Source organism: Carettochelys insculpta, chromosome 13, assembly GCF_033958435.1.
Source record: "Carettochelys insculpta isolate YL-2023 chromosome 13, ASM3395843v1, whole genome shotgun sequence".
NCBI lineage: Eukaryota > Metazoa > Chordata > Testudines > Carettochelyidae > Carettochelys > Carettochelys insculpta.
Genome location: NC_134149.1, coordinates 45,271,165 through 45,283,834, shown reverse-complemented (window position 1 = coordinate 45,283,834; position 12,670 = coordinate 45,271,165). Strand labels below are relative to the sequence as shown.

General features: G+C 57.6%; 2 protein-coding genes across 6 annotated transcripts in view; both read left to right on the top strand.

The window, feature by feature from the left end:
• The window catches only part of PHKA1 (phosphorylase kinase regulatory subunit alpha 1), a 58,195-nt gene extending 52,597 nt beyond the window's left edge, over positions 1–5,598 (top strand). For both annotated transcript variants that reach the window (XM_075008101.1, XM_075008100.1), the window contains exon 33: positions 43–5,598. In XM_075008101.1, the coding sequence (XP_074864202.1) occupies positions 43–216 (174 nt within the window). In that variant the 3' untranslated portion in view covers positions 217–5,598. The remainder of the gene's footprint in view (positions 1–42) is intronic.
• A 910-nt stretch (positions 5,599–6,508) lies between these two features.
• Positions 6,509–12,670, top strand: part of HDAC8 (histone deacetylase 8) — a 67,697-nt gene continuing 61,535 nt past the window's right edge. For 2 of the 4 annotated variants that reach the window (XM_075007622.1, XM_075007620.1), the window contains exons 1-4: positions 6,509–6,649; positions 8,625–8,677; positions 9,361–9,491; positions 12,029–12,170. In XM_075007622.1, coding sequence (XP_074863723.1) covers positions 6,560–6,649; positions 8,625–8,677; positions 9,361–9,491; positions 12,029–12,170 — 416 coding nt within the window. In that variant the 5' untranslated portion in view covers positions 6,509–6,559. Of the gene's footprint in view, positions 6,650–8,624; positions 8,678–9,360; positions 9,492–9,853; positions 9,982–10,444; positions 10,564–12,028; positions 12,171–12,670 lie in introns of those variants that run through there. The other 2 variants (XM_075007619.1, XM_075007621.1) reach the window with 2 other exon arrangements.

Below are 12,670 nucleotides of genomic sequence, written 5' to 3'. Positions count from 1 at the left end.
GGGGGTGGGATGTGATAACTCCCGTCTCTCCTCACCCCCTAGAAGGCACTGGGCGCTGACGACAGCATGCTGGAGAAGGATCCCGCCACAGGCATCTGTACCCTGCTGTACGACAGCGCCCCGAGTGGCAGGTTTGGCACCATGACCTACCTCTCCAGAGCAGTGGCAACCTGCGTGGAGGAGTTCCTCCCCAGCAGTGGCTGCACCATGCAGTAGCCCTGGCTGACCTTGCAGCTGCAGTTTACGGACTGCCTGGGGGCGACGCAGAGGAGTCGGAGGCAGGCGCCAAGCCAGCTTGCTGGAAGACTGTCCCTGTCCCAGGACTTGGGCTCAAGGCTGGGAACCTGCCTGCTCGTGGGAGCACGCCCCTGCTGGGGAGGAGCTGCCCTCAGCAGGGGGAGCATCTCTGCTCTGCCCCCGTGACGGGGCAGGAGAGCACCTCTGTGTGATTAAACCGGGCTGGTTTTGCACTCCCTGGCCCTGCACCCAGACCGGGCTTGCATGGGAGAGGCCTGTGCTGTGCGTCCCAGGGTGCACGTGGGCCTGGGCTGCACATAAGCTCAGGACAGGTCAGTGCAGGCTGGGTCTGGGGGGGCTCTGCAGACCCCGGTGCACGCGGGAGCGCTCAGGCTGCTCCAGCCAGGCTGGCTGGCTCCGTCGTGTGCTGGGGTTTGCAGTGGCTCTTGCTGCTGTAGCTCCAGCGTGTGCTGCATTCTGAAGGTGGGTTTTATAGCCTGACCTGTAGCTTGTCCTGCTGTCCAAGGGGCTGGCCCAGAGCCAACCCTCCTGGCTGAGCACCCCAGACCTCGTCCCTGCACGCCACTGCCATTAGTGCCGTCCGCTTCTCCCTCACGGCTCTGGCCCTTGGAAACCAGGCAGACCCTGGGGGCACGCACGGGACCCTGCCGCAGAGCGCCGATCCTCTCCAGCCCCGTACCACGCCGTGTTCAGCCACGGCTGTGCGTCTCGACTGGCCTGCCGGGGCACCCCAGGGAAGTGGTGCTGTGGCCACTGTCCTGCTCAGGACCGTAGAGGGGATGTGACCCTCTGGCCAGTCTGCTCCCTTGCCGTGCCCCAGTGTCCCCAGGAGCTGCTGACGGGCAGTGAACACGTCTGCCACCCCCAGGCTGCTCCCTTGCCGTGCCCCAGTGTCCCCAGGAGCTCCTGGCGGGCAGTGAACACGTCTGCCACCCCCAGACTCTGCTCCGGTCTTGCTCATTTGCACCCCTGGCATCTCATAAACCCAGCCTCAACGGCAGTGCAAACTCAGTAGCTTGTGTCCTGGCCCTGCTGGTGCTCCCAGACATCTAACGTTCTCCCTGTGCTCTGCCTTCCTACCCACTGGCCACCCCAGGGCTGCTTCCAGACCTGGTCCCCTCCCACGAGCAGGACCTCCCTCCAGGCTCTTCCTGCAGGCACCTCTCCCAGCCCCCTCGCTCCCCAGCCTGTCCAGCATGGTGCAGGGTGGGGTGCAGGGGGTTCCGCTTCTGAGACAGTCCAGCCCCCCACGCCCGCCCTTTTGCAGGCAGCTGTCTCAGCGCAGCCAGAGGCTGGCACTGTCCCCTTCAGCACCCGCTCTGCCCTGGGACCTGAGGCAGCATCCGAGTCCCTGCTCGGGCTGTTCAGCCTCTGCTCCCCTGGGCACTGAGGGAGACAGGCTGCTAGCCCAGCTTGGGGTCTGCCAGTGTCCCACCTCCCCCTTCGCCAAGGCTGGGTCCCCTCAGGCCAGGCAGTGCTTGTTCCCCACCCCCAGCCGGCTTTCAGCAGGTGCCTCCTTCAGCAGCCCTGGGCAGCAACTCGTTATGCCCTGCCCCGCCCCGCCCTGCCCTGTGTTCCCCTGCCCCGCGCTCCGCTCCCCCGCCCTGCCCTGCCCTCGCAGCATCTTCTGCCCCCGGGCTGGATGCCCCAGCTCACGGACCGAGGGAGAGTCTTGTCTGCCTCCGCCCGCCCCCAGCTCTGGGCAGCTGTGGGACACACCTGCCTTCCTCCCTGGACAGGAGATGTGCACAGGGCGGTGCTGGGCCACGTCCCCCCAGCCCCACCTTTGTCCACATCTCCCCACGCCCATCCTCAGCTGGCCGGGGTACGGCAGCCGGGACCCTGCTCCACAACACACGCCCATGGCTGCTGCAGGGGCTCACCGGGCTGGTAAATACGGGGTGCTCCTATCCGAGCTCTTATCCTCCTCCCTGAACCCTGGTGATGGGCCGCTCCAGGCTGGCACCTCGCTCGGGCTCGGGCCTCACGTCCATATGTTCTTGTGTTCTCAGCAGGCCTTGGTGGGGTGTGTCTGGAGGTTCTTCCGTCCCCAGGACAGAGCTGGCGCACTGGCAGCTCCAGGTTTGGCCTGTTCTCCTCCTTGCCTACTGATCTGGGCAGGGGCTGTAGAAGTTGCTTCAGGACCGTGGCTCTTTCCACTCTTTTGAGTTGGTCTCAGCCCAGCCCCAGCTCACTGCTTGGAGATCCTGCCCTTGGGGAGGGCTGGCCCCACAAGGAGAGCTGGGGTGCTGCAGGGGGGCAGCCTTTGCCAGCCTGCTCTCCCTGGCATTGCCTGGGCCTCTTGTGTCACACAGGCTGCAGGAAGGTCTCCCCTGCCTTCCCTCAGTGGGGGCCCAGCTGCCCGGACTTGTGCTCCCCTGGCGCAGCTGGACGTCCCAGAGCCCAGCTGCTGGCATAGAGCCTCGTGCTGCTGCTCTGGGATGGCAGCTAGCTGTGTGCAGTGGGCAGCTGCTGCGGCTCTAGCATGGCCCTCTGCAGCTGTCCCCCACCTGCCAGCCCTGCTCTTCTGTCGCTGCCAGTGTGCCAGGTCAGGTCCCTGTGCCCCGGCGCTCACAGGCACCGTGGTCCATCGCAGACTTGTGGTCGTGAGCGACTTCGTGGCTCTGGTGTTTCAGGGACTCATCCCTACTCTTCACTGGTCTGGGGCCTGATCCCCTGGCCAGGCCATGCTAGTTCCACCTCTTCCCAGAGTCTCCAGGACCCAAGGAACTCCTCTTTGGTAGAGCAGTGGCAATGCACGTCTGCCCCCCCGCCCTGCTCCTTTGCAGGCTCTTGTTTGCCAGGGCCGTGACTGAGCTTCCCCCAGGACCCCCTCAGCAAAACCCAACAGCAGCTGAAATCCAAACCCAGCCCCTGCCTGGCCCTGGGCAGCTCTCCCATTCCCCAGTCTGGAATCCAGCCTTGGCAGCAGCTGTTACCCCACCTCACACCTGCTGGGGAGCCAGCAGGGCTGTGAGCTCTCAGCTGTGTTAGTGCCTTCTCTCTTGGCGTGGGGGCTCGTCCCATCCCTTCTCTTGTCTCACCAGTGGAAAACCAGCAGTAAGTTAACTGCACTGGCCCCCCGCCCCTCACCTTGCATCCCAGTGCCAGCGTGGAGCGTGCTGGAGGGATGGCTGCTGACGCCAGACTGAGCATCACCGCTTAGCAATGGCACCCGCCACAAGTACTGTACGACTCTGCACTAGGCCCTCCTAACCCGGCAGGTGAAACCGCCCCCCCCCCGCCCCCAGCAGATCCGTGCCGCAGGAGCACAGACGTCTCTGGCAGGGCCTGGCTTTCTCTGCTGTCTTTGCCGGAGCCTTGTTCCGAGGAAGCACCATGACCGGTAGAGATCTTGAGGCCTTTGCCTTCAGCAAGGTGTGTGCTCACTGGAGGCGCTGGCTGGGCTGTCCTCGTTGCATGGACGCAGTGCTCTACAATGACCCCTGGGGAGGGCAAACTTCTCCATCTTAACTTCGTTCTCTGCCCCACTAGCTGGCTCCCCCATGCTCTTTACTCGTGCCGGAACGCCTGAGGCCGTGTGCGCGCTGTAGGGATTCCTGACAGGGGATCTGCACTGCCCAGAATCCTCCGTCCCGTCACCCTCCTCTCTTTGTCACAAGCCAGTAAAATAAATAACCCTCTGCTGTGCCCACCTGAGGCCTGCCTGGTGCTCTGCCTGTACCTCCAGTAATGGTGCCGAGTGCCAGAGATGGGGCCAGTTCTTTCGTGCACCTCAAGTTCCTTCCAGTTGGGAGGAGTTTACATTGGCCCTAGCGTCTCTTTTGCAGAACGGGAACTGGGAGGGATCACTTGGTGATTCCCTGCTCTGGACATTCCCTCTGGGGCATCAGGCCTTGGCCCCCGTGGGTAGCCAGGACCCTGGGCTAGATGGACCTTTGGTCTGACCTGATGTGGCTGTTCTTATGGTTGCACTTTGTTGGCTGCCTTAGGGGCAGTCCGAATCCCGCTGCTCCTAGTGCCAGCACTGTTTACCCACGATAAAAGGTGATCCGGCGGCCTAAAGGGTAAGCTCTCCATCTGAAATGGTTCCATACACTGGGCGGCCGCAGCCAGCACCCTGCCTTCCACCAGGAGCCCTCCCCGAGCTGGTGGGCTGATGGGCAAATGCCACACCGACTGCCTCAGCTGAGGGGTCAGGGATATGGCTCAGCCCTGGATCTGTAGGGTTTTAAAGCATGAGTGCCTGTTGCCTTAGCCGGAGGAGAGAGCCACAGGTCTAGCTGGCATATTGACTTAACTCTGTGGCCTCGCCCCCCTTCGAGAGAGAGAGAGAGAGAGAGAGAGAGAGAGAGGTGCCTTAAGCTGTCAGCAAAGCTAGTGAAGTTGGCTGCACGGCTGGTAGCGGGGAGGCTAGTCATGGTGGCGGCGGGGCAGATGCTTCATGCTGAAACCCCTGAGTTTCCTCTGCCCGGAAAAGCCTAGTTCCTTTTGCTCCGGGGGGGGGGGGGGGGCGGATGGAGCCGGAAGCGCTGGCAGCAGGACAAACCAAACCAGGCCTCTGGAACGTCTTGCCAAGGTCCTGGGAGAACAGCTGCCATGGGTGGGAGATCCTGGCAGGAAGAAGCGTAGCAAAGCTCTCCTGTAGGTGGCACGTTTCTGGGGGTTTCTTAGAACGAAACAGGCGCTGGAGTACTTGGCTGTGTTCAGAGGGGGGCATCTGGCCACTCTTGACTTCATTGCTTCTGACCCCAGCCCAGAGCCCATTGCAGGTCCAGGATGGGCAAACTGATGCTCTGGTGTCCGAGGAGCAGCCTGGAGACGTGAAACCTTGTCTCTGTGCCGGGGCCGGGCTGCACAGCCGTTGCTGAGAGCAGAGCTAGAGTGCTCGGCAGCCCCCACCCGCTGGCACTTTGGGGTTCTGAGCACGAAAACGTCTGGCCCTGGTGCCCGCTGCCACTGGCTCCGGCAGTTCAGTGTTGTCCAGAGAACCTCTTCCTGGGCGAGGAATTAGGTGGCCTTGAGGGCTTCCATTTGCTGCATTATTATTATTGGGGATTTTCTCCTAAAATTTGCTTCTGGGGCGTACGGTGCCTTAAGTGGAGGGGCCCTACCTCTGCAGCTGGCCTGCTGTGTCGCAGCCCTGCAAAGCTAGCTGAGGCCTGGCGGTAGGTAGGGTGGTCCAGCGTAAGGCTGCACTCCAGGGGGATAGTTTACTGACTGTAACAAAGCGCACTCGTATTTAGCCAGGTTGCATTTTCTCTGTCTTGCCTTTGCTTTCAGGGTGTGAGGCTGAGGTGCATGTAAACGTGAGTCTTAATTAAAAAGCAAAGCCTGAGTGGACTCTGAAAAGCTACAATAAAACGCTTGTCTTTCCAACTGGCCTCTGTAGTCGTTTCTAGCCATGGGGGGAACCGAGTTGCTTGCAGGAGGGTGGTGAGAGGCTGATGCACTGCTCACACAACCTTCCCCGTCAGCTCAGTGTTGCTGGGGTGAGGCGGGGGGAAGGCGGCAGGGGCGTTGGCTACTGCTGTGAGATGGGCTTGGGCCAAGAGCGTTTTTGTATGTAGCTTTGGGGCAAGAGGGGTGGTGGTTTATTTTAATAGCCATGCCTAGGGTGCATGGCGCTGCACAGGTTCCATAACAAAAAACCAGTTGGGGGACCCCTGCTCTGCATCACCCAGGGTCGGCTCACACCTAGGCAACAGCTGTGAATGTTGGCGAACGTGCAGCACCGGGCGGTGCGTGCGGAGCAGCCGCTGGCTGCTGGGGTCAGAGAAGGGAGGTGCAAGCGGCTGGGGTGCGGAGGCTGGAGGTGGTGCAGAAGAAAGTGGCTTTTACTTGCTCACCGAACACAGGGGCCGCCTGGCGCCACGAAAACGTGCCCAGGGCAGCGCTGTGCCCAGCAGCCGGTACCGCGCCTGGCTGGGGGCTGCCGCGAAGGGCGGCCGAGGAGCGGGTAAGAAGGCCCCCTCCGCCACCCTCGGCTGCCACATGGCGCTAGTGCAGACGGGGCTCCGCGGGCCGCTCCTGGGAGGCGAGTGAGGCTGGTGAGGGACGGGCGGAAGCTGGGACCGCCGTTGGAACGCAGGACTACGGTTCCCGGCATGCCTCGGGCCGCGCCACGGGACTACAGCTCCCGGCGTGCCTCGGGCCGCGCCACGGGACTACAGCTCCCGGCGTGCCTCGGGCCTGGCGGGCGGTCCTTGAGAACCACAGTTCCCGGCATGCCTCGGGCCGCGCCACGGGACTACAGCTCCCGGCGTGCTCCAGGCTGGGCCCGGCCCTCGCGAGCCGTTGGCCGGGCGGGCCGGAGGGTGCGGAGCCGGCTCGGGGCCCGATGGAGGCGGCCCCGCCGCGGCCCCCGGTCTACGTGTGCAGCGCCGAGTACCTGGCGCTGTGCGACTCGCTCTGCAAAGTGCCCAAGCGGGTGCGTGGGCGGGGCCCGGCGGGGGGAGCTGTGACTGGCCCCGGGGTGGGGGTAAGCCAGGGCCTGGCGCGGCGCGGGGCGGGGGTCTAACGGGGGTGTGGGGTGAAGTGCACCCGGCCCTGAGCGGGGCTGTGCGCCCACGGCCGCCTGTACCCCGCCCGCCCCCCCCCGTGTGTGCGCGCGCGCGTGTACACGCATACACGTATACATGTCTGTGCATACACGTGCACACACACCTGTACACGTGTGTACACGCGCGCGCGAGCTGCTCTTGTCCCAGGGCCTCCGCTGCGTGAAGGGCAGAGCGCAGGTAGAACGCAAAAGTCAGAATCGTGACCCGGGAGCTCCCCTGTCCCAGGCAGCTTTGTAAGGCTCTTTAAACCCTGCGTAAGGCGGAGATCGGAGCAGGGAATTGTTTTGCTGATGAAGTTTATGAAAAATCATCTCCCCTTTTCCTGTGCTAAATCAGGGGACATGAGTGGAGGGGGGAAATCTCAGCAGGCCTGGCTGAAGTCTCTTGGATACGGTGGTGTGGAGGGGAGTAGTGCCTGCTAGGTAGGACATTTTCAGTATCCTCTGATGCACCTGGCAAAGCAGGTCTTTGCCCATGAAAGCTTATGCTCCAAAGTACCTGTTAATCGAACAAGTGCCGCAGGACTTCTGGTTATCTCTGATTCAGGGAAGCTTCCGAGCATACAAAACTTCTGATAACTAAGAGCCTGACAGAGTGAAACAGGCTAAAGGGTAACTCTGTGGTGTGCCAAAATCAGGATGCTGGTTTGAGGCGGCTTCTGGATAAATACAGATAAAACCTTTACACCAAATTGTGCACCCCTGTGTTTTCTACAGACACCGCATTCTGCAGGAATCTTTCAAGTGTGGATAGGAGTGCCTGGATATTCAAGCCACCTCTCAGTATTGCTGTTTAGATATTTCAAAGGCTGCCTATAAAGAATTTTGAAGCACTAAACCCATCAGAGTCATGCTGAGAAATGCAGTTCACATAAGGGTAGATGGAAGAACATATCTGAGTGATTGACTGCTTTTAATTTAACGAAAAGGAAAAGAAAAAGTACAACAAAGAAAAGGGTATTTGAAGCTGCTCAGAGTTCCGGGGTGGCTGACATAGTGTCTGGGTGACCATGGATCGGTGGGCTGAATCTAAGCAAAATGATCAAAGGTGCAAGATAAATGCTGTGTATTATCACAGGGATGTCACCTGCATGGTGTGTATAAGGTCCTTTGGTTTCGATTTGTATTTTTAAAAATTTATTTAGAATTTAATTTTTTCAAAAACTAGAAAATAATAGGTAAAAATCAAGAGCTGGATACCGACTCGTCATGTGCACAGTAGATTTCCACTCTCTTCAGCAGTTCAGCTCTTTCAGCTTTCAGGGTCTAGTTCTCCATCCATTCATTCTGCCAAAAGAATGCAGATGGGGCCATGCTGAGGTGCCGAGGTCTTGAGGGAGAAAAGGTCATACCCATGACTACTGGCGTACAGAAGTCCACCTAACTTGCCTAACGCTTCCACACAGTTGCATCCGATTTTCTCTGTGAAAAATTCCCAAGTCTTAAAAAAGGCAGAGCATTCAGCAACCCCTGAATACTGTTTTGTTTTTCCTTTTTTCCCCAGACCCAGGTATTTTGGCAAGATGTCAGTAAAGACTAGCAATGAAGGGTCTTTGGGACATCTCAGCACCGTTTCAGCTTGGACCTCTGACATATCTGCTGCATGTTTGTGCAAGGGTTCGGTTGCAAGCTGGTGGGTGGACGACATTCCTCTAGGTTTCAGAGGGGGAGCCATGTTAGTTTGTAGCCGCAGAAACAACGAGAAGTCCTATGGCACCTTAGCAACTAACAGATATATTGGAGCATAAGCTTTGTGGGCGAAGACCTACTTTGTAATTCTAGGTGTAGCTCAGGTGGAGGGCTGCTTGATAACCAGCACTCTTACATTTCTCCTCTCCTGCAGGCCAGTATGGTGCATTCTTTGATCAAAGCCTATTCCTTACTTGACCACATGAGGTGAGTCACATGATCTCTTTTGTGACAGTTGTATGCTAATTGCCTGAGCCTGTATGCCAGTTGTGGGTATCATGTGGCCCACCAGGACTCCACCTGCAGCGTGGGAGCCCCTGGCTGTTCCCTTCTCCCCACACTTATCACACAACAGGGACAATGAAGCACTGTGCTTCCTTGCTCCTTCCTCTTCCTCGCAGCACTCCCAGAGCACGCAAATCACCCGATTTGCGTTCCCTCCCAGCACCTCCTGCACGCAATGTGCCATTGGAGCAGGGGCGGTGACGCCTGCTTGAATAAATCCCAAGTTATCCCACAGGGTTACGCTGAGGAAAGAGTTCTCTTCTCAAGTCATGGACTTGCCACAGCCCGGAGAGGGGCGCCCCTGCCCGCCGACCCTGGCAGGGACATGCCATGGCTGGAGGAGGGGCACACCTGCTTGCCACCCCCCTCCCAGCCTAGCGTGGGCATGCCGGGGCATGGAGTGATGTTCAGTATTCCGCGTAAGCTGTGAAGTTGCTCAGGAGAGACTCACATGTTGCTCAGCTGACTAGCTGAGAGGTTGTGTTTGTCCTGGTGGTGCACATTCCCGTGTGCCTCAGTGCACATAAAAACGTGTGCTGCGTATGGCTGGAAAAAGCAGACCTTGGGAATCTGCCTTGCTGACCTTGTTCCATCCGCCTTGTTAGGGTAGTCAAGCCCCAGGTGGCTTCCATGGAGGAAATGGCGAGTTTTCACACTGATGCCTATCTGCAGCACCTCCAGAAGGTCAGCGCAGAGGGGGACGATGACCACCCTGAGTCCATGGAGTACGGGCTGGGTAAGGAACCTTTTAAAGAAGGACCAGCGGAAAAGGATTGTGTTCACTTGCAGCTTGAAGTCTTGTGCTTTTCTTACAGGGCTTTTACCCAGAAGAAAATTCAAAGGTTTCCTCCTCTTCAGCCTTTGAAGAGCCTTCTGCACTGATAAGTGACTTGGAAATGGGCTGTCCTTCATGCACAGACCTGTTAATTGGGGAAGTACTAGTGTTCCCCAGCAAGCCTTGGGTGTGTGGGTTTTTTTTTTTTTTTTGAAATAGCTCCTTTTGACTGAGAAGAGGCTGTACAAGCACCATGACAGGGAGCTAAGTTCTCTTCTGCCTCATGCATCATGAACACAATGCTAATTGAGTTTTCCTTTCAGAATCAGTGCCACTGGGGCTGGTGGGGTAAGAAATTGACCCAGCATATCTTTGAGCTTGCTGGAGGAGTTGACAGACTGGCAGCAAGACACAAAAGAAAGGTTTACTTGGGAACAGTGCATTTGATCTGGTATGTCTGCACAGCCTGCAGCAGCAAGCCTCCCAGCCTGCGTCAGCAGACTTGCGTCGGTTGTGGTCGTGTTCTAAATGCACGTGCCTAGGCGGTGCTTTGAAGTTACAGCTCGGACTCTGGAACCTGGGGAGGGTGGTGTCAATATAGCTGTTTGTAGGGTCCAGCAGAGCTGACAGGCATGCTGCTGCAGACCTCGTGTCAGACCCCTTGGAGTCCCCAGAGATGTTTCCCAAGGCTGATTTCGGAGTAGAACTGTACTTCAGTGTGCATGGCTGAGCAAACAGTGACCTCGTCTCGAATGTACGTAGGTCCCAGTTCTAACCACTGGTGTAACTCCGGCGCAGCTGTGTGGAGCTTCTGTGTCTACTTTTGGAGCTTATGGGGTTCTGGGGGCAGGACAGGACAGGAGTCTTCAACCCTCGTATTCCTGGTGTCATGAGATCTGACGCTTCACTTTCAGTTTCCAGCAAGCAGAGGGCTCCAGAGAGTGCTGCATGGTGGAACACCGCAGCTGGTTACTTGGGAGGCTGCAAGGCAGGCTGCCTGACCCTTTGGTGCAAAGAGGAGTGTGTTTGGATGGTGAGGTGCCTTCCTGCTCAGTAGAGCATTAATGTGAAAACTAATGAGGCTATTAAATTGCCAGTGCCTTTAACCCCTTCTCTGCTGCTCGGCGTGATTCTTGCATCCTGCATTCTTTGCTAGGGCTGGGTGTTTTAGCCTGTCCAGACGTTCCGAGAATTTGAAAGCCTTTTGATAGGAAGCAGCCATCCTAGTCCGTGTGCCTTGCAGCAGCAGAAAAGGGAGATGTCCTGCAAGCTGGGACTGGCCTTGATTTCTAGCTCCAGCAACACAGGTGGGAATCAGGACTAGCAGAAGCTCAGTGGGCTCTGTTCACATAGAGTAGCTTTGGGCTGTGGTGTGGATGTGTTCTGCTCGCTTGCCTGCCATGGCACTTCCAACTGACCCTTGAAGTCAGCACTCTGAAGGGCTTTAGCGTCTCCAGCTGCACGGCGGGAGTCAAAGAGCGGTGAAATTTGTCATCTTTGTGTGCGACAGCAGGAGGTGCTGCTTCCTTCCTGATGTTAGGCTGAGCCTGACCACCGAGTCCCGAGTTCTGCACACAACATGCAAGGCTCTGCCAAGCTGACAGGTTTAATTGTCGAAACTGCCCTGGGGTCTTGTGTTGCTCTTAGGGTTTGTCTGCAGGCACGTACGTGGAATAGCTTTGCTCTAGCTAATGCCAGTAGCAGGAACTGTGTAGTCAGGGCCGTGCATGTGGCAACGCAGGCTGTAGAAGTCCCCTGGGTGGGCAACTGTGCTGCTGAAGCTCACTGCTGTTGCTGGAGCTAGCATGATCAAAGCTAGCTGGATGGGCTGCAGTCACACCACTGATTGCTGTGGAGTTGTACCCACAGATTTTGGATGTGCCTGGAAAGGTGCTAAGTGCCTGGGGTAGCACAGGAGATGAGCGAGTGGGTCACGTTCTAGGTCTGCAGCCGCTGAGTTCCCAGGATGGTGTTCAGGTGAAGGAGGGCTTCAGTTCTGGAGGTGGAGGATGTGCCTTGTGGCTGTGGGCAGGTAAAGGGGTTGCAGCTACTCCATATGAAAGGGGACGAAAGCAAAGCAACCCCGTGCATTCAGTAGCTGGACCGTGCTTGCAGTGAAAACAGGGCAGACTGGCTTAGCACCTGCTTGGCCCTGAGCCCGGAGAGGTCCACCCCGCCCCCTTCTCCCCAGACCCTGAGTATTCTTGACCTTAGAAGGCCATTGGGCTTTTAACTCTGTTTTCTGTGTAGCATGGCCCAAAGAAACCCACTTGGGAAAGCTGGAAGGTGGGAACTTCCACAATGACCATGCTCAAAGGAGACCAGTTGCCCTGTCAGCAGCTTGGCTTTGGTTCCTGACAATATGGAAAGCCCAAATGGAAAGCCAGAGCTCTGAATAACGCAGAATGCAGTTCCCTGATGTACTTCCACCAGGAGTGCAGTGATTTTCTCACTGCCATCTTCTGTCCTGAGCGACACTCTCTCATTTTTGCCCCTAGGCTACGACTGTCCTGCCACTGAAGGGATCTTTGACTATGCAGCAGCTGTAGGAGGGGCCACCATCACAGCAGCCCAGTGTCTGATGGACGGCAAGTGCAAGGTAGCAATTAACTGGCCTGGAGGGTGGCATCATGCAAAGAAGTAAGAAAACAACCTTTTGCCATATGCTTCCCAACCTGTTATCTGAATGAGCCTGATAGCTCCTAGTTTCCCACTCAAACCAGCGGGGGAGGAGAAACAACAACATCCAAAGAAACCAGTATTCATGAAGCGGGAGCTTACTGGGTGGCAGGAAAGAGGAGGGTGGGTTGTAAGGCAGGAGGGTGAGGAAGAAATGTGGGGGTGCAGCTCAGTGGCAGAGTGTTTGGGACGGAGGGAGGGAGGGATAGAGTTGTGAGTTCAGTCCTTGAGGGTCCTTTCAAGGGTCTGGGGCAGGTTTAAAAAAAAACGAAATAGCTGTCAGGGATGGATAGTAACAGAGAGAAAGCTGTGCTAGTCTGTATACTACCAAACCAAAAACTAGTCCAGTAGCACTTCAAACGCTAACAAAATAATGTATTAGGTGGTGAGCTTTCATGGGACAGACCCACTTCCTCAGACCCTAGCACACCAAATGGTGATAGGTCCTGCTCTGAGTGCAG